Source organism: Sciurus carolinensis, chromosome 17, assembly GCF_902686445.1.
Source record: "Sciurus carolinensis chromosome 17, mSciCar1.2, whole genome shotgun sequence".
In the NCBI taxonomy this organism is placed as follows: domain Eukaryota; kingdom Metazoa; phylum Chordata; class Mammalia; order Rodentia; family Sciuridae; genus Sciurus; species Sciurus carolinensis.
Window position 1 is genome coordinate 14668488 of NC_062229.1, and position 21197 is coordinate 14689684.

The 21197-nt window shown below is 55.9% G+C and overlaps 1 protein-coding gene across 1 annotated transcript in view; it reads left to right on the forward strand.

The window, feature by feature from the left end:
- The first annotated feature begins 6364 nt into the window (after nucleotides 1-6364).
- The window catches only part of Cacna1a (calcium voltage-gated channel subunit alpha1 A), a 248011-nt gene continuing 233178 nt past the window's right edge, over nucleotides 6365-21197 (forward strand). Inside the window, 2 exon segments of the mRNA XM_047531985.1 lie at nucleotides 6365-6442; nucleotides 20150-20461. Coding sequence (XP_047387941.1) covers nucleotides 20238-20461 — 224 coding nt within the window. The 5' untranslated portion in view covers nucleotides 6365-6442; nucleotides 20150-20237.

Sequence of the window (21197 nt, forward strand, 5' to 3'; positions counted from 1 at the left end):
CAGGATCCCCTTCAGAGGCACGACCCCAATGACCCAAAGGCTCCCGCTAGGCCCCGCCTCCTAGCATTCCCACCATCTCCCACAGAGCCACCTGGGGTCAAGCCTTTCACATGCAGGTCTTTGGGGGACCTACAAGACCCCAACCACAGCTGACCTTGGACTTCACCCAGAAGTCTTCAGAACACCTTTTGCTAAACTGCGTTTTTTTTGTGGGTCTGCTCTGTGCCAGGCACTGTTTACAGGGCGCCCCTACTTCATAGTCATTTCATCAAGATGATTTAATTCCATTCAAGATTCTTAGCCTCTTTTACAGGGAAGAAACTGAGACTCAGATTAAGTAACTGTTACAGGCTGAATTGTGTTCCCCAAGTTCACACGTTAAAGTCCTAACTCCCAGGACTTCAGAATGTAATTTTATTTGGAAATGGGGTTATCATAGATGTCGGTGTATATGAGGTTATTAGCGGGGGCCCTTAGGCCATTCAGGCTGCTGTAACAAAATACCAGCAACTGGGTAATTTATAAATAATAGAACTTATTTCTCACTGTTTGGGAAGTCGAGGTGCCTGCAGATTCAGTGTCTGGTGAGGGCCCCTTCTCTGTTTCCAAGATGGCGCCTTGTTGCTGTGCCTTTCCAAGATGGCGCCTCATTGCTGTGTCTCTATTCTCCAAGGGCACTAACGCCATTCATAAAGTCAGGGCCTCAGGACTTCATCACCTCCTCAAGGCCTCACCTCTTATTACTGTCACTTTGGCTCTTCGTTTCCAGTGAGTTTGGGAGGACACATACCTTCCAGCCATAGCAGGCTCTAATGCAATATGATTGGTGGGTCACTCAAAGGGAAAACTTGGACGCAGCACACACACAGAAGAACATGTGAACAGGAAGTCACCCTCCTCAAGCCCAGGAGAGAGGCCTGGGTCATATCCTTCTCAGGTAACCTGCAGAACGAGACACCCACACCTTGATCTTGGACCTCCATCCTCCAGAACGGTGAGAAAATCAGTTTTCATTGTAAGCCACCCTGTTCAGGTGCCTCATTATGGAAGCCCTGGCAAACCAAAGGAGCAACTTAGAAACCATGGACCCAGGCAGCAGGCAAGGTGGCATCTAAATACAGACGGGTTTGACTCTAGAGCCTGAGACACACATATTCTCTTCCAGTTTAAATGACTGGGTCACGCAGGTGAGGAGGGTAGACCTTTCATCTCACCTTGTTCCTTTCCTTGCAGGGCTGGGGATGGAACCCAGGGCCTTGTAGGCGGGAGGCAAGTGCTCTGCCTCTGAGCCTCGGCCCAGCGCTCATCTCCCGTCCAGGTTTCCTGCTTCCCTCTGTCCTCATTGCCCTTTCCTATGGTTGCCATGCATTTGGACTTTGCCCAGAAGGTACAAGCAGTGAATTTCTTGCCTGTGCAAGTGGCAGAGGTGCTCACTGTGCCAATGGTTGCTGGGTGTCCTATTTCCCAGCAGTGTTCCCTGCAGGTGGCTTTAGCTATCACACTCAGAGAAGGAACGCTGCCACCGCGGAGGGCATTATAAACCTGGCCAGCTGCTTGCTCTTTTAGCTGAGAGGAATCTGATCTAGAGAACATAAACAGTATAGTGCCATCTCTTCTCTGTTGGGTGGTTGGCTCCAAAACAGATGTCTGTAGACATACGTGTGTAGGTGGAATCGTCCTTGAGAATTATTGGGGGCGGGGTTCCCTGGAGAATCTATTTTCCCTTTTTTATCTGTTTCCTTTGGTAGCAAGAGAAGAAAAAACAAGATCAGCCGCAACCAGGGTACCGAGAACAATGACCTGATTTGCAGGGATTCAGAAAATACTGACAGTGCTGTAGTGGAGAATGGGTTCCTGTCCACCTCTGCCCTCTGTTCATGTCCCCCACCCTGCTCTGTGCCCTGGAGGCAGACCCTAAAGGACAGCATCGCCAGGCCCTATTGCTCCCTGGCTCTCAGTCTGCTCAGTCAGTGGGAGGTGCTCACCTGTGAAACGTGAGAGAAGAAGGTGGGCAAACTTAGGTTGTTTCCTTGGCTTCCTCTACTGCAGGTGGCTATGAGTTTACGCAACCTTCTGCTGAGGACTGTACCTCCTGCAGGCTGCCCTCTCTGTATAGCTCTCCCTCTGTTTGCAGGTTCTGGAAACGTCTCTGCATTAACCATTCAGACTGGGTGGTAAGGAGCTCCATGGTGTTGCTATTCTAACATCCCAAAGAGCCTGCCTTTGCTGTAAAAATGTCTTATAAATGAATGATGGAAAGGAACAGCGACGAGGCGCCATCTTGGAAAAGTCTATCAATGAGGCGCCATCTTGGAAAGGTCTATCGACGAGGCGCCATCTTGGAAAGGTCTATCGACGAGGCGCCATCTTGGAAGCAGATCAGGAGCCCTCACCAGACCCTGAATCTGCTGGCACCTTGACTTCCTGAGAAAAACAACTTAAAGCAGGAAGGACTAATTTTGGCTCATGGTGAGGCAGAACATCATGGTGGGCTTTGGCAGAAGAGGCTGCTCACCTCTCAATAGCCAGGAAGCGGGGGGGGGGGGGGGGGGGGGGATGATTGCCCTTCAAGGACAAGATATGCCCTTCAAGGACTCGTGCCCTTCGACCTTCCTCTTCCCTCTAGGCCCGCTTCCTACAGCTCCCACTACTTCCCAATAGTCCATTCAGTCATGAACACATTAGTGGATGAGGTCAGAGCCCTCATGATCCAAACTCTCCCCAAACCCCACCCCTGAACATCGCTGTATTGCAGACAAGGCCTTCACCATAGGAGATTTTGGGGGACATTCCAGATCCACACTATAACAGACGCTGTGGATACTATTATTACTGGTATCAGCATTGACTAAGATGTTCATGTATTATGTGTCAGACATGGGGCTTCACGCATGTTACCTTCTTAGAAACGTGTTGTAAATGAACATTACTGTGCATCCTGCAGATGAGAAAGTTGAAGCACAGAGAGGTTAAGTGGATTCCTAAATGTCCCAGAGTTAGCTGAAGTTGGAAGCAGATTCCAATGTGGGCTGTCTGGCTCCAGAGTTTTAACTATTTCCTGTTGCTCTGGATTTTCCTGAAGGGATGATGATGTTGATGATGATGGCAGAAGCCAACACACCAGGCATGCTACCTGCATCCTGGTACCGTGTTTGGACATGAATCTTGAATGTTGTCTGGATAAATAAGCTCAGAAATTTGCAGGTTGAGTGAAGTGTCATGGTGTCTTGAATTACCCAAGCAGGGCTTTGGGGTGCAACATCCCAACTGAGACATGGATCTCACCCCCAGATGCCCCCAAGAAGTCATGTCTCTCCAGCTCTCTGGGCATCTCTTAGCCCAGCGAGTTGACACTTGACACAGCTGTATTATGAACTGCCCCAAACCCAGTGACTTTAACCAAGTCATTGATCCCTAAGTGCACGGATTAGCTGGGGTTGGCTGATCAGCGTGGGGCTCCGCTGGTGACTCTCCTCCTCCTCCTGGGACAGCTGTTCTCCCAGCCAGAGCAGAGGTGCGAGAAGGCAGGCGGAAATCCATGTGGTTTCTGAGGTCCATGCTGGGAATTGGCTGGCTGCCATTTCTGCCCACGTGCCATTGACTGAGGCGAGTGCTGTGGCCAAGTCCAAAGCCAAGGGTGGGAGTACATGCCCCCCGAAGTGAGAACAGGACAGATACACAAACAGGAGGTTCTGAATAATCGGGGCCGATTGTTCGATCTATTCCTGACCAACATTTGCAAAAACCACAAGAGTTTAAAAGACGGTTGACTCAGGATGGTCTCATTCGCATAAAGGAAAAAGCAGAACTTTTTGACATTTTCAAAGGACTTTTAAGGAAGCCAGGATGGCTATTTATGTTCATCAAGAAGTGACTCATACAAGTCATGTGATTTAAAAATAGGAAAATTCAACACTAATTGCACAGACTTATGGCTCCCTGCATAACAATAATAACATATTGCACTTTAGTAAGCATGTGGCCTTTTATACTCAAAATGCTCTTCTCAAGCCTTATTATCTTACTTTTGAACAGGAATTGATGGAGCCTTAAGAGACTTACCCAAGGTCACACAACCAGAAGAGGGACAGCCTGGAGTTAGTAAAGCCCTTTGCCTGTAGCAGGTGATAAATGTTCACATAAACACCAGATGTCAGCAAGCCACAACCTGGGGCCAGATCCAATCTGGAACTACTTTTAATTTTTATTTGTTTTCTTTTTTACATTTTCACTTTATTTTTATTTTTAGTGCAAGACAGTCATACATAATAGCAGGGTTCATTTTGACACATTCATTAATGCATATAACATTGCTTCCTTGCAAGAGGTTATAAATAAAGTTTTATTGGCACACCACTGTGCCCATTCATTTACACATTGTCATGGCAGCTTCTACCAGGATAGAAAAGGGAGGGGAAAGATAAGCAAGCCCTCTTTGCCTTTGGCACGTCCCATCTTGGAAGCCGTCATCTGATTGCGACTGTGGAGTTGGGGATTGGCTTTGGCCACAGTGACAGCCCCCGCTCCCTCTCCTGGTCCAAGCCCATCATCCCTGCCGGGTCCTTCCTTGTCCAAAATACAAACTTTCCAGCCTCCCCAACAGAGGGAGGGATTCAATGAACCCTGTGTCTGTGTTGCCCAGCTCCCTTGGTGAGCAGCCTTCGATTATTCATGTTTTTCTTTTCCCTCTCTTTGCTGTGGGAATTTTTTTAAAAATGGAGGTGAAATTCACATTGCATACAACAAGCCATGGTGAAGGGTGTGACTCCATGTCATTTAGCATATTCACCATGTCATGTGACCATCACTGCTCACTGTTCCAAAACATTTCATCACCCCTAAAGGAAATCTCAAAACCATTAGCAATCACCCCCACCCCAGCTTCACCTCTCTGTAGCTCCTTGGAGCCACTAATCTGCTTTGTCTCTATTTCTCTGCCTGTTCTGGATAGTTCATATGGAATCTCATGCTATGTGGCCTGTGTGTCTGGCTTCTTCCACTCAGCATGACATTTTTGAGGTTCATCCACATCATAGCCTGTATCAATTAGCCATTCCTTTCTCTGCCTGTATAATATTCCACTTCATAGCTATTCTGTGTGTTATTTATCTGTGTTTCAGTTGCTGGATATTTGAGTTTTATGAAACCAAATCCAGACATCGCATCATCTCATCCATAAATACCTTAGTATGTATCCCTAGCCAATAAGAACTTAAAAACAATGATCAAAATTCCATGAACAGATCTTACAAAATGAACTCAAATTCCTCAAAATTCCCTGATACCCAGCCAGGTTCAAATCTCTCTGTCACAAGTAATGCTGTTTTTTCCAATCTTAGAGTCTTCCTTGGGGAAACAAAACAAAACAAACCAACCAAACAAACAAAAACACCCAAAACCACAAAACAAAACAAAACAAAATCCAGGGATTATCTGGTTTTAGATGTTTCTTATAGGGAAAACACAAACTCCCACCTTTAAAAAGAGACAGAGTGGGATTGGGCTGGACATGGTAGAGCAATTGTCTAGCCTTGGTGAGGCCCTGGGTTCATCCGCAACCTGGCGGGGAGGAGGGAGAGAGGAGAGACTTTTCTAATTTGTGAGCGAACACACACATTTGCAATCAATTGCTTTTTCTATTGAAGGACTCAAATTTTCTCCTTCCGGCATCTTTGTGCTAGTAAGTCACCCACCCCGTGAGAAATGGAGGACCCAGTAAGGGGAAGCTGTTTCCAGAATGAACTGAACAGTCTCAGGGAGCGGGTGAGCAGCTGTCCCGTAATTATCATTTTTCTGAGAGCATGAATAATTGAGGCTGCGATCTGGCAGAGGGGAGATGGCTAAATTATAAGCACAACTCCATCCCCTCTGCCTGCTCCCTTTCCGCCCCTCCTCCCCAGATCCCCGACAGGCCCAGGAGGAGAGCTGGGCGTCCCTGCCCTGCTTTCCTGGGCTCCCCTAGGACGCAGGCAGATCTTCCTCCTGAGATCAGGGTTGTACCCCTGCGAGCCCAGAGGCCCCCAGGCAGTGCTAAGAGGGGCCGGGAGGGCTCTGGACCCCTCCGAGGAGCGCTGGGGGCGCACTCCCGGCTCCTGGCGGGGGCCGTGTGAAACCCTTGGCTGGAAATGACCAGGAGCTGATGAGCGCTCAGCGCCCTCCCGGCGTCGGGGAACCTCCTCCTCCTTTTCTCTTCCCGCTGACAGCTGGCACAGAAGCCCCGGCTCAGCGCCTGCCTGGGTGGGAGCCTGGGCTCTCCTCCGAGAGCGTCCTCTGTTCTCTCCTCTCTCGGCCCCTCTCTCCCTTCCCCGGGGCGGACATGGACCTGTGGGCTCCGGATGGCGTGGGTCCCGGGGTGCCGCTGAGGCGGGGCGCTGGGGACCCCTGGAGAGCCCGCCGCGCTGCGCACTAACCGCGTCCGCCAGCGCCGCGCGACTGGAGGCAGGTGAGCGGGGCGCGGGGGCGGGCGCCGGGCGTCTGCGGGGACTTTGGCTTCTCTTGCGGCAGCATCACCTCCGCCTGCCGAGGAGGAAACGACGAAGGGCTTCCTCCTCTCTAGGAGTGATTTTTCTCCGCGGTGCGTGTCCCGATGCCACTGGTTTCCGTCTTAAAAACCGCTTTCCCTCTGCAAGTTTTTTTGAAGGGGGAGGCGGCCGACACCCGGGTCCAGCTTATACTTGTTTCTTTCTAAAAATCCATTTTCTTTCAACTGCGCTCACCAACCTGCCTCCGCCCCCCAGCGGCCCGACGGCTTCGCCACCTGCCCTGGACATGTGACATGTCCCCTGATCGTGACAGCGGCCGGCCTAAGCCCCCATCCCCGGTCAAGTCCGCAGGAAGCCGCTTTCTACTCTGAGACCCGGGTTGGCTGAGAAGGGACAGGCTTGGGACAGGCGACCACCAGCCCTCATGGCTGGTGGCCTTGAGGTATACCGAACAAAAGTTGGCGACGCGTGCGTAGTGCGACCTTGTTCCCCGCTGGGCCGCAGCGTGAACGTGTCGGTTGGTCTCGGGGATGGCAGATGGGGTGCGGCAGCGGAGAACGACTTCCTCCGCTCGGTGTTCAACACCCTCACCCCCTTTGCTTCTCTGGAGTGAAAAGCCCCGACAGCGGGAGGGGCACCCCGCTGCGCGCCCCCTTTCGTTTTGGATGGCTTTCCGGTGGCGTTTGTACAAGAAGTGAGAAAGCCTGGCAGCCGGGCCCTCTCCCCTCTCCCTGGCGCTGTGGATGTCGACAGCTGGGTTGGGGCAGGGGGCTGGAGGCGGTGGGCACATCCGGGATGCTTTGCCAGGGGCTCCTGGCTCTGGGGGTTCCTAAGCCACTCACCCCCAAGAAGGAGTCAAGGTAGAATATATACCCGAGAACAGAGCTCCTGGGGGCGGGGCTCCCAGCTGCACCCCCTGGCGGCTCCCACCCCGCTGGTGGACAGCTTGGGGCGGTACTGTCCTGTGCCCAGTCTTAGGTACTTACAGCTGCTACCTCCCTCCTGTGTGAATTCGTGCCCCCCCCCAACACCCCACCCAGGCAGCAGGAACGCCCCAACTCCAGCAGCCTGAGATACGGGTGACACTGTTTCATTGCAGACCCAGGCTCTGCAGAGGTGTGTGAAGCCCTGGCTCCGTGCAATGCCACCTTCCCTCCTCCCAAGCTGAAGGTAGCTCCGTGTTACCTCCCCACCCTGGACACAGAACAGCAGCCCTAGGGTCAGGAGCGAGAGGGTGGATTTGACATTGAATGAAATGACTGAGCAAGTGACCTACAAAGTGAGCCACGTGATGTCGAAAGCTCAGGCCCGGGCTCTTATGTCCTTCTTTATATTATTATTTTAATTAAATGGAAGCGCACAGGACCAGAGGCCTCCCCGACACCCGGCAAGCCAGGGATGCCCTATCCCCGGCTCCTCCAGCTGGCGTCTTCAGAGGCAGACCAGGCTGGGGCAGTGGGTCTGACCCACTCAGGGCCGGCCGGGCTGGTCAGATGGAGGAAGACTGGGTCAGCCCTGGGGGCAGCCGCGCCTTTGAATCCCCAGACTCTGCCGCCCAAGTTCAGACCTTGCCCTGCTGCCCCTCAGGGGCAGAGTCCCAGGCTCCCCCAGTCCTGCTGGGCTGGCATCTGCATGGGGACCGATTCTGGCCGAGTCAAATGCAGGTCAGGGTCTGAGAAGGCCCGAGGCCTGGCCTTATTGACGTGTGGACAGGCTGCTCCACGCCCGTGTTCCCTGCTGACCAGAGGCAGGCGGGGTTGCTGAGCTCTCTCCACACTGGCTACTTTTAAGTTACTCTAGATTTTAGCCAAATATATGGAACAGGACAGGAAGTTCACTGTTGTAACCCATTTTAAAGCCAACCCTCCTGGCATTTAGCATGTTTGCAGTGCTACGTGACTGTCCCATGGTGCAGCTCCAGAATTTTTTTCCATCACTCCAAAAGGAACCCCTGGACCCACTAGCAGGCACCCCCCATTCCCTCCTCCCCCTGCGTTGGCAGCCACCAAGCTCTCTGTCCTGATGGAGGTGGGTCCTGCGCACTTCCTGTGAGCGGCATTGCACATGGAGGGCACCGCCGACTTGGTGCCTGGCTTCTCTCCTGATTTCTGTTTCTCTCAGTGTCTTAGCTGGAGGCTAATGTGCAGCCGGGGTCCACATTCCTGGGACGTGTCTATCATTCCTCCTCTTCCACGTGACTCACACGACCCTCCCCTGGATAGTCCGGGTCAGGTAGGGGTAAGGACCCAGGAGTGGATGCCACCAATCAGCCACTGATGACCAAGGGTCACTACAGATTAACGCACGGATCAGAGGTGTCATCTTCCAGCATTTTTAAAGGGCTTGTTGCAAAGGCTACTCGCTTTTTTTCCTTAATGTGACTAATAATTGATATCTGGTTATTTTTCTTCAGCAAACACGACCATGGTTCTTTCTTACAGCCCCCAGGGGAGGCAATTCCTAGATGGTTTCTTCGGAGTTTTAAGATCCCGAGGTGAACTGTAATTGAGTCCCAGTGGCATTCAGTTGATGCTCAATAAATATTTGTTGAACAAATAAAGGACGTCAGTGCTCCTAATGACCATTCTAATGATGAACGCTTTAACGTATGAATACGTCAGTGACTCCCAGCAGCGTGCCCAGGGAGAAAATGACACCTCCCAGGACAAAGTACCAAGGAGTCAAGAATATGTGTTTAGGAAAAGAAAATTCAGGATTAATATAAGCAAAATTACCCACCCACCCTTCCCAGCGGTGACTTGGCAGGTGGACGGTCAGGTTCGTGGGTGAGATCCAGAGGAGCTGTCGCCCCTGGGACAAGGTCTTTACTTTATTTCCTGGTTGACCTTTTTCCTTGTGCCCTGAGTGCTGATGGAGTCAAGCAGTCTGAGAGACGAGAGAGAGAGAGAGAGAGAGAGAGAGACAGAGAGACAGAGAGAGAGAGAGAGAGACACACACACACACACAGTGGGGGCATCAGGGAGTGACCGGTGGTGCTGACCATCCAGAATGTTGGTCCAGCTGCAGAACTGACCCTACGTTCACTGGTCCACCCAACCTGGACTGGTTGATCCACTTCTTTTTTTTTTTTGGCACTGGGGACTGAATGCAGGGGCTCTTGACCACTGAGCCGCATCCCCAGCCCTTTTTTGTATTTTTGTTGGAGACAGGATCTCGCTGAGTTGCTTAGGGCCTCACCAATGCTGAGGCTGGCTTTGAACTCGCGATCCTCCTGCCTCAGCCTCTGGAGCCTCTGGATTACAGGCATGTACCCCAGCGCCTGGTTTGATCCACCTTTCAACAAATGTCTGTTGAGTCTTTCCTGTTGACAGGCCCTGGGCTGGGCTTTGAGGATTCGGTCAAAGGTGAAGTCCCACTGTAAGTGCAGTAATACTAACAGAGGACACTTCAAAAGGGCCCAAGTCTCCCGCATGGGACGCCATTCTGAGCATGTTGCATAGAATTAAGAGACAGCTCACCCTTAGCACCTAGGGGGGATGGGTCCCAGACCGCTTGCACGTACTGAAATCTGCGGGTGCACAGGTCCTTCTGTAAAACGGCGTCGTCTGCGCAGAAACTCCCGTCTTCCTGCACACTTTAACTCATCTCCAGATGACTGACAGCTCCTAACAAAGTCAGCACTGTTTAGATGGTTGCTATGACTGTGTTGCTTAGGAAATCACAACGTGAAAAAACAGCATGGGTTCAGTAGACACAATCTTTTGTGGATACTTTTTTTTTAAATATATTTTTTAGTTGTCAATGGATCTTTTAAAAAATTTTTATTTATTTACATGCAGTGCTGAGGATCGAACCCAGGGCCTCACACATGCCAGGCAAGTGCTCCACCACCGAGCCACAAGCCCAGCCTTGAAAATACTTTTTATTCGAGGTTGACTGACACTTTGGATGTGGAACCCAAAGATAGAGAGGGACAACTGTGTTCCATCTTCACAAAAATACCGCAAATGCTCTGTATCACCCCATTTTATAGATGAGGAAACCGAGACCCAGACAGGACAAGTGATTCACCCGAGGTCACATAGCAGGAGGTGGATCTGGGCAAGGGGCCCAAGCAGGCTGGTTGCGGAGGTGGGACGTTCCTCCCCAACTCCCGTCAGTCCTGGGCCGGGTTCTGGGTGTGCTCACTCTGTGTCACCTCGGGCCTGTGTCCTGCAGAGGGACCTCGACCCTCTCGCCAGAGAAGACCCAGGCAGGGAGTGGCAGGGGCAGGAGGCGCGGAGCCGTGGGTGTGCTGGGCAGGTGGGGTGGGAGGTGTGTGTACCAGAAGAATTTTCTAGAAGCTTCTGAAGCAGAAGCATCTTTTGAATGGGGCCTTGGGGTCTTCGAGGTGGGAAGAGTGGGGCAGTGAAACCGGAACTCCAGGGGCAGGGTGGAGGGAAGGCTGGGCCTTGGGACTGCAGGTAGGGGCGGGCGGCAGGGCGCACTCAGCCGGCAGGGGGCGTCCTTTGGGGATCGGCGAGGGATGACCCGGTGGCCCGCGGAGGATGGAGACTGGCGGAGGACGAGCCTGGAGTGGGCGATTCCAGCCCATCTGGGCGGGGCCCATGGGGACACGCCCCGGGCACGTGGGAGAGGAAGGACCCGGAGTCCCTAGCCTGAGGATTCGGCTGTGGGGTGAAGCGGGAGGGAGTCTCGCAACTGCCGCAGCGAATTGCCTTTGGGTTCCTTGCAAATCTGACGGCCACAGGGCACCTGTGAACCCCCGGGGCAGATCAATCTCCCTCGGCTCCATGGCTCCCGCCTCACTCAGAGCAAATGCCAAGGCTCTCCCGGCGGCCACCAGGTCCAGTGCCATCTGCCGGTCACCCCCATGCTCTCGACTCACGCCATTTTCCTCCTCACGAGCTTCGCTCCAGTCATACTGGCTTCCTCGCTGTTCCTTGGATGCCCCGGGCATGCCCAGCCACAGGGCCTTTGCACAGGCTGTTCCCGCTGCCTTGGAACGTTCTTTTCCCAGATGCCCCCGTGGCTCCTTCCTTACTTCCTTTCACTCTCAGGCCCGCCTGGTCACCTCATGTGAGGGACAGTCTGCTTCCCGTCCCTTCTTCCTCCCATTTCCTTCTTTCCATCTGACATTCTACGTGTTGTTTCTTCTCCCTGTTTCTGAGCTGTCTCCTCACTGAAAGGTCAGCTCCAGGACAGACGGGACTTCCATCTCTTGTTCACTGTTGGATCCCCAGTGTCGAGGACAGTGCTTGGCATACAGTAGGTGCTCCAAGTATAACCCCGGAAGTATGAGTGAGCGCTCGGAGCTCAGAAATGGAGCTGAGGGTGGAATTCAGCTGCAGGTTCAGCAGCTCATAACCCTGCCCGACAGCCGCACCCTGGGGCTCCCTCCTCTCCCCTGCCCCAATGTCCTGGGGCCGCCCAAGCATCCCAGCCCAGGCGATCTGTTCCTCCCAGGGGGGAGCGTGTCTGCCTCGCCCCGTGATCACATTGGCTGGCCGGGGTGAAAGCAGGTGGGGATGACACCGTCTGTGACATGGCCTATTCTCCCAGTGGGGGTGGGGGTGGTTCCCAGCCACACACGGGACTTTGGCTCCCTGGGCTCGGCCTCGGGGGCCACCTTTGCCATCTGGCCTGGCACTTCATTTAGCTCTGTCCTCGCATATGTGGGAGCCAGGTTCTTGGTGGCCCTGGCTGTGTCTTTCTTTGTCCTTCACCTTGGTCATTGGTCCCGTAAGCAAAGATGGGGCCCCAGGCGGAGCAGCCTCGGGTGCTCAGGGGCTTCGCAAACCCCGGCGAGTAGGATGGCTGGCCATGTTTGCGCCTCGTGCTGAGAATTATTATTTTTAATGCAGTAAACATTTCTGGAGGGGTGGTGACACTCTTCACCGTGCTTAAGTGTGTGTTCAGTGGCATGAGGTACATTCACGTTGTCCCGCAGCCCTGGCCGCCGTCCCTTCCTCAAGGTCCATCCTCATTGCAGCAGCATCCAAATTCCCTTCCTTTTTAAGGCTGTGTAATATTCCATGGTGTGCATACACCATGGTTTGCTAATCTTTCCACTCCCTGATGGGATGGAGTTTGTATTTCTAGGGAGATGCCTAACCCTCCCCGGTACCTGGGCAGCCACAACGCAGTGTTGGTTCAGGGCGTGGAATTGGCCTTAACGATCTGTCCGATCATCCATCATCTGGAAAGTGGGGAACATGTTGGAAGGTTTTGAACTGGCGCCTGGATTCTCTTCATCTTGCTGCTCTTTGGAGCGCTGGGGCCCATAGTCTGCTGACGGTCTCGCTCTTCCCTGGAGCACAGGAGCAAAGTCCATCCCCCTGAGTCTCAGCCACCCCTCTTTGGTTGGGGGCTGGATTAAGGTGCTTGACGGACTGAGCTCTAAGCACCCAAGAAAGACGGGATCGAACTAGTTAAGGGGGAGAGTCGCGGCTGCAGAGGGAAGGAGAGTGGGGAGGTGCGGGACCGTGGTGTCGCGTGTGTGGTGCTGGGAGCCCCCGGGGGCTGGCACGTGCGGGGCAGCTCTGTCCACCAGGCCACGCCCAGGTGGTGGCTCTTTGGATCAAGCACCTTCGGGGGCCTGTCGGGACACCACGCCTGTGGATCTTCCATAACTGTCACAGCACAAGAAAAACATTAAAAACCAAAGCCAGCGCTGCAGCCACTGAGTACTGCTGTCACCGGGCGTCTGTGGGGCTGGCTTTCGGGTCCCCCTGCTGACACCAAACTCCAGGGATGACCCTGTCCCCTCTGTGTAGTGGCGTGGGATCTGCACAGCACCCTCACATCCTCCCGTGGACGTTACCATCCCTCGGTGCCTGAGAGCACCCAGTGCCAGGGCCTGCTGTGGACATCACCGTACCGTATTGCTTGGGGAATAAAGTCAAAGTTAAACTCTACCTACCCGGCACAGGCGCGCTCTTCCCAAATATTTTCAGTGGGTGGTTGGTTGAGTCTGGCGTTGAACCCGTGGACACGGAGGCTGGCCGTGGTGTGTAGCTAGGGGCTCTGTGGCTGACCGTCCCTTCTCAACTCCTTGTTGAAGTGCTCACCCCATGGGTGGCGTTTGGAGAGGGGGCTTGGGGAGGTGACTGGATCCATGTGAGGTCATGGTGGGGGCACCCTCATGGTGGGATTAGTGCCCTCTACAAAGAGACACCGGGAAGAACTTTTGTTCTCTCTCTGCCACAGAAGGACACCGGACGAGTCTTCCCTGGGGTCCCTGGTGAGCACCGAGTTCACCCTTCCATTTCTAGAACTGTGAGAAAACAAATGTGCGCTGTTGAAGCCACCCGGTCTGTGACCTTTTGTTGTGGCAGCCAAGCAGGCGGGGACAGGAGCGCCAGTGTAAGGAACGGCCGCTGTGTGGGAGGGTAAGCACAGCCTGGTTTGCTTCTGCACCACCTCGCGGCCCTGATGACCAGCAGGGGGCGCCCCTCCTCCACGCAGCGCCGCGGCTGACCAGCAGGTGGCGCCCCTCCTCCACGCAGCCACGCGGGGGTCCAGGCCCTGTCTCCCTGCTCCCTTACAGAGGCCTCCTCCCCTCTTTAAACTGGTGCATTCTGATTAACACACTCCATCTTTAGTGTCTTCCGTGTCCAGATGGCAGAGGGAGAGAGAGCAGGCCGGGGCGCTGCTTCTCCTCAAGCCTTTGCCCTGGGAGTGACACTTTGCTTTCACTCTTGTTCCAGGGACAATGACACGGCCCTGCTCATCGAGAGGAGCAGGTGTTTCCTCTGGCTGGTTGGTCACCGGTCTACTCACCAGGGTTTTGTGATCTTGGAGACGCTGTCAAAGTTGAGAGCGTGTGCACTCTTTGAAATCGTAATTCCTAGTTCCACGTCTAGGAAGTTACTCGGCAGAGACGCTTATCGCGGCTCACAGAGAGCCACACGCAGGCGTCGGCGGCAACATTTGGGGGAATAGTAAGAAATCAATGAATCCCGGGGCCCATGAGCACGTTGAGCCTTTAAGGTACAGTCCAGCGCCTGCCTGGCCCTCTCCTGGGACGGAGTATGGAGTGGCCTTTGCGCGCCCCCATCCAGGCGCGTGGTGGATCCCCTCACCCGTGGGACGAGCCCGGGCTGCTTGGGAGGACTCTCCCCTGCTTTGTGCTGAAGTGCTCCATCTTTCACTCGTTCTCATCAGTTAGTACCTCGTTTCACCCCCAGGGTGGCGGAGTCCAATGCCCAACTGGGCAAACGTCCCCGTCCACACGGGAACCGGGAGGTCACGAGGATCCCCGTGGCCACTCCCGCCTGCCTCTTCCCCCTCAGCAGCTGGACCAGGCTCTGGGAATCCGAGCATCTCTGGCTCCGTCTGGTTGTCATGGCAATGCGGGCAGCCGGGCTTCACAGTGGGAACCAGTGCTGATCTTGGGTGTGGCTTTCCTGTGGCCGAGGACGAGTGATGGGGACAGCTAGGCGAGGTCTGTTACCGTCACCTTGACACCGTGTGTTCTCTTGTTTGCCCCTCCCCTGTCCTCTCCGGGCGCCGCGCCGTCTCTAGGGGCGGCAGGCCCAGCGCTTGGCCACTTCCTCCACACGGTGCTTGGGCAAACAGGGCGGGATGGGCACACCTGGTCAGGAGGCCTCGCAGGTGCTGGGACGGACGCCCTGCTGGGAGTGTCCTCGGGCTGGGGATGTGTTTGTTCTCATGTGTACACAGGACAGCTGGGGACCTGATGGAACTGCCCACGTGGGCTCTCGGCACCCTTGGTGATGTTGCCTGAGCCGCTGTCCCCACGTCCCGTGGACGCCCCTCTGCCAGCCTGCTGTGAGCCAACACAAATGCTGGCCTACCACATCCTCCCCACGGCCTGCACTTGGCCAGGACTTGGCCTTCTCAGGTGGGAGCCCCTGACCCTGGCTAGGGCTCCCTGGAGGACAGCCGGCCATCTGCCCAGTTTCCCCACCTGTGAATTCAGGCCAAAGCAGATCAAAACTATTTTTTAAATCACATCATGTTGAGCACTTGCCTTCTGCCCCGGCGGTCATTCCCTAAACCATCCAGTGCAACAGGTGATCGCGCAGCGTGGACACTGTGTCAGGTGGCCCAGGTTGTCTGGAGAGGGTTCCGAGTCTTCATCTGGTAGAAGGCACTTGAGCATCCCTGGAGTCTGGTAGATGCCGGGGGGCCTGGAACCTCTTCCCTAACGATCCCGAGGACCCCTGTGCTTCTCACCCCCGCGGTGCGGGAGGGGCAGCAGAGCCTCTGAGGCCTCGGTAATTTGCAGGGGACCCTGACGCTTGTAGCTGCATGTGGGGGTCTCACTGGTGGCAGCCCCGGGACAAAGTCTCTCTTCCAGCACACCGGCCGCCTTCTCCACCTGGAAAAGCCCTGGATCCCAGCCAGTGGTTGGGGACACGCTTGGTGACTTCCTAGATAGACATGTTCCTAAGAGTATCCGCCCACCCGCCCACCCATCTGTCCATCCGTCCATTCAGGCGAGGAATAGTGAAGGCGTCTGGGACCCAAAAATGACAGTCCAAGGTCCTTGTCCCTGTGGAGCTGTGGAGGAGGTGGAGGTGGTCCAAGGCATCGCGCAAGCTCTGGTCCCAGAGAGCGAGACTCACCTGGGGGGACCTCACGGGAAGGAGCGGCGGCAGCCCCTGCTGGCAGCCGGGCTTCCGGCAGGACGGTCCCTGAGCGGGTGTCCGACCACAGCCTTGCGTGACGGAAGGGAGCTGGGCGGAGCCTGGGGGGCGGACATCCTGGGAGGGGGCGTGGGCCTGGCAAAGCCCGGGGGGCCAGAGGGCCCCGGGGGCAGCGGAGAGGCCGCCACCGGGACTTGGCTTTTCTTCCAGAGCCGTGAGAGCCGGCCGAGGGCTCGGAAAGGCCCCGGGCACCGTGGGGAGCTGGCGGCTGTGCGGTGGCGGGAAGCAGGTGGGTCCAGGATATGTCCTGGGGGCCGGCGGGTGCGGCCCGCAGATGGAGTCAGCACCCCGGGGACCGAGTGGAGGGCTCGGAGGGGTGAGCCGGGGACCCAAGGTGAGGGAGGCTGGAGCTGGGCCTGCACGGGGGAGGGGAGGGCAGGACCAGGACCCGGGTCGAGCAGGCGGGTCTCGGAAGACGTCGCCCCAGCCCAGCAACGCGGGTCTTGGTTTCCCTGTTTGGGAAGGCCTTCCGCCATGTCTCCTTTGGAGAGGTTTTTTCTTTTCTTGGTTTTGGTGCTGCTGGGCCTGGAGCCCGGGGCCTGGAGCCACCCAGCCCGGGGGGTCGAGGTTGTGGGGGCAGATCACAGGGCAGGTCCAGTCTGCAAGTCAGGCCCTTCCTCCCGGGACGCAGGAGGGGGAGGGACGACGCTGGCTGGCAGACAGGGACGCACTCAGCAAGGCCTCGGGAGCCCGGGAAGTCACCTGCCGACCTCACGCGCGGGAGTGAGCCTTCCACCTGCGGGTGATTCCTGAGGGAACCCGCGGCTTCGTTTTTTGAGTGGTGGGCAAGTATTTGTTAGAGCAAAGGATTTTAGAAGCGAACGATCAATTGTGAGTGATTCAGAGGGAGGTGCCCTCTTTTGGGGCACCGGGGACTGAACCCAGGGGCAGGTTCCCCTTCAGCGACACCCCAGCCTTTTACCTTTGTAACCTCGAGACAGGATCTGGCTAAATCGCCCAGGCAGACTCGGAACTTGGCGTCCTCCTGCCTCAGCCTCCCGAGTGGCTGAGGTCAGGTGAGTCTCTCGGGAGTGAGTCCAGGCCCACAGCCCGGGAAGGAGGACTGGGCGAAGCTCTTCAGATATGGGACTTGCTGCAGAGAGGATGCAAAGTTCTATTTCTTGGATAATTTAAGGCAGAGTGAGAGGAAGCAGGGAGGGGCGAGGCTGCCGGCTTGCTGTGCGTCCTCTGTGATCCGGGAGCAGCCTCGTTCTGATGTGTCCACCTGCAGCCACCGAGGCCGCTGAGGAAATAATTGTGCACGTGGTTTCATCTTCTAACTATTGTTATTTTTTCGCGGTGCTGAGGGCTGGGCCGAACCCAGGGCCTGACGCGTGCCAGGCAGGCGCTCGCCTGCTGAGCTCTATCCCCAGCCGTGGCCCCTGTTCTGGAGTCTCTGTCCCTGGTGCCAGTGCTTCAATAGATTATCTTTTCCTGGACATACTGAAAGGCTCAGGTGGGAAATTCAGCTTGGGATTGAAACTATGCCATTGAGTGAGGGGTGGATTCTAACAGCCGTGCCAAGTACCATGCTGTTACAGAAAGAACCAAGAGCCGCCGTCTCAGTGGTGCCCAAGGCTCTGCGGGATCTGCCCCATCACCTCCCCACCCTTGTCTCCTCTACGCTCCTCCTCCATCATGGCCTCTTGTTACTTGGGCAAGCCATCCATGGTCCTGCCTCAGGACCTTTGCATGTGCCACTCCAGCTGTCTGGAAAGTTCTTCCCTCAGACGCCCACATGGTTCCTGCCTTCCTCCTTCCGGCCTCTGCTCAGATGTCCCCTACACTGTGAGGCCATCCCTGGCCCCCTATTTAATATGTAACTAGCTCACTCGACCCTTCTTACCATTCTTGTGCACAAAACTGTCCTCACAAACTTCATATGGAAGTGTAACCTATATACTGAATATACTGAAAGTGTCCTTTGAAAGAGGCAATTAAGGTAAAAAGAGGTTCTGTGGGTGGGCCTCATCCAGAGTCACTGGGGTCCTTGTGAAAAGGGATCAGACCCGGAAGGAGTGCTAAGCGTGTGAGATGACACATCTGCTGACCACGTCACCTTAGCCTTCCGCAGCACCCTCGGGTTTCAGGACATTGTGCTACCACGACAAAAATGCACGGTTTTTGTCAATCACAGTTAGAATATACTCATTAAAAATAAAGGGCAGAAACAAGACAAAGATGCGCCCCTCTGCTTCAAGAGAGCACTGGGGCTCAGCCAGCGGGTGGCCAGGGGCCGAGGTGCAGTGGGCCCCTTCCTGCAGCTGCAGGCCGCTGACCAGCGAGTGGCCCTTTACTGCTTATCTTAATAGTGTGTGATTCCAGGAAAGGCGCAGGTGTGGCAGCTCCTCCCACCCGCCAGCTGTGTCCCCTAGTGTTATTTATCTTGACTCTTTGGGGGGGAGGGGGGAGGGGGGAGAGAGGTCACCTTACATGACTTTCCTGACCGTGTTGTTCCGATCTCTCATTGTACTCGTCCTCATTGCTCTCGATCTCTCACCTGCCTGCTTTATGAATGAGTTGGTCGCAGTAGCGCCGCGCATAGGAAAAAACACAGCACCTATAAGGTTTGGTACTATTTGCCATTGGAGGAGGTTGCCTTATGTGAAGCAGGGGACACGGGGAGGACAGCCACCTACAAGCCAGGACAGAGGCCCCAGCAGGCAGCTGAGGCTGACCTCGGACTCCAGCCTCTGTTCCCGGGAACGGGGCGCTCCCGCGGTTGAACCCCATCTGTGGTGCCACCCCTGTGGCCTCTGCGCCACAATCAGCTGCAGATCAAAAATATTTTAAAAACCTGCATTTGTACAGAGGGTGCAGACCTTTCTTGTCATTATCTCTAGACAACAGGGTACAATGAGGGTTTCTGTGTCCTTTACCGTAGGTGCGATAAGTCACTAGAGATGGTCAGAACTCTGGGAGGACAGTGTGACACTCTTGTGACACTGTGTCATTTTGGATAAAGAGCCTGAGCATGGTGGATTTTGGTGTCTGTGGAGTATCCTGGAACCAAACCCTGAGGACATCAGGGGATGGCTCAAGTCCCTTGTCCTGGGGGTCTGAGCAGGCTCCTCAGTTCCTCTCCACCGTGCTGTCTGTTCCTAATCGCTACACGACGTCCTCACCTGTATCGCTCCTTGTCTGTCTCCCTCACCAGAATGTCCTCTCTGCCGGGATGGGGACATGGGGCGCCTCATTCACAGTGGTGTCCCCAAAGCCTGCACGCACCCAGTGCTCATGGGCCTCTGCGGAGTGGACGGTGCATGGAGACAGCTGGGCTCCAGCCCCTCTGTCACTGAGGGTCTGCCATGCCCTTGGCGGGCAGGGGCCCTGTCCCTTTAAAACAGCCAGCCAAACCGTCTTCAGTACTAACACTGTGCATTTCAAAACGGCTTCACGAGGCTTTGACCATGTCACCACAAAGGAAAGATACATGTGAGAGGGGACAGATGCTCTAACGACACCAATTCACTCATGACACACTGTGTACTGGTCCTGAAACATCACATTATGACCTAACTGACACAATTATGTGTCAATTAAAAATGAAACTGCCCCACTAAAACCAGTCACGCCCGAACGACGCAGGATGCAGGGCCAGCTGCCGCTGCCTGGTGCATCTGCCTTGAACTTGCCCTGCGGTGGTTCCAAGGGACACTCAGGGCGCTGGCAGGACCCACGGGCTGGAGGATGAATGAGCAGACCCCTGGTGGCCCTTTGCAGTGGGAACACCTAGAGGCTCAGAAACCCGCATCCCACCCTGGGCGGCCAGCAGGGGGCAGGCGACCCGCCCTCGAGATCTTTCTCGCCCTGGAGCTGCCTGGGTTGCCAAGCAGCTCCTGAGAAGTGGCTTTGTGGGTCCCAAGTTGCCAAGGAAGTGCTCCGTTTCTCCGACCAGCAGGGCCAGGTTAGGGCTTCCGGGGAGGAGGGCGGGCGCCCCTGTCCCCTGGTCCCTTTTTCTCGCTTCCTCCTCTGGCTCTGCCTGTCCCTCACCCTGGCTCTCCTGTCTTCTCCCTCTTCTTCTTCTTCTAGTTTTCTCTCCGCTGTGCTGGAGGCAGAAGACCCTGGGATTTCTGAGCAAGGCCCATGGACACTGACGACCTCCCGGGTCCCTGACCCCATGCGCTCCCCCGTCAGTTGCTATGACGCCCCACACGGCAGCAACTCAGGACCCCCAGGTCCAGACAGCACCCTGCAGCACATGTGGGCCCAGCAGATGAGCAGCAGCCTCGAGTGGCCCCCTCTGAAGCGGCGGGGTGGCGTGGTGGACCATCGGGATGTCATCTTGGCCCACCAGGCACACAAAATCCACAGCACCCCCCAGGCCAGGAGGAAAGAATGGGAGTGAGTATGCACGGGCCGCGTGGGGTCCCTGTGGTCAGCAAGGTCGTTTCTGGCAGGTTTTGGGGTGCGGGTTCGTGGGGTGCAGGACACACTGATACCGGCCGCTGGCTGCTGAAGCGGGACTCCTCCCCTGTGGGTTGGTCAGCAGCCACCCCCAGCCCCTGCCCGGCGGCGACCCCAGGCTGCTGGCGCTTGGGGCAGCAACTAAGGGGTTAACCCTGAGCACAGCAGGAGCCCGAGCAAGCGTCCCAGGAGGGGCTCGAACCAGGCCCAACAGGGTGGCGCACGGAACCCCACTTCTACCTCCAGTCCTGAGTACAAGCTCACAGGCCGGGGGCGAGGTAGGGCTGGGAGGACGGTGGCTTTGCTGGAGCTTGCTCCTGAGCCCCCCTTTCCCGTTGCCAGTGACCCCCAAGTGGGTCTTCCTGGGGGAGGCGTCGGGGAGGAGCCTGCGCTGCCGCCCAGGTGCGGCGGGGACCCCGGGTGGGCGGCTGCGCTGAGCCGCTGGGGGTGAAGCTCGCGCTTGAAGGTGATGTGTCCGAGGGGGGCCTCCTCCTCCAGAGTGTGGGGCCGGGCGGCTCCTGCTGCTGCTGCTGCTCCCCTCCCCCTCCCCCCAGAGTTGTTGGCCAAGGCGCGGGGCAGGGCTGGGTCTCTGGGCGGCCATCAGGCGGCTGTGGCGAGAACACGGCTGCAGGACGGTTGCAGCACAGGCTGCCCTGGGCGCGATCCATTCGGG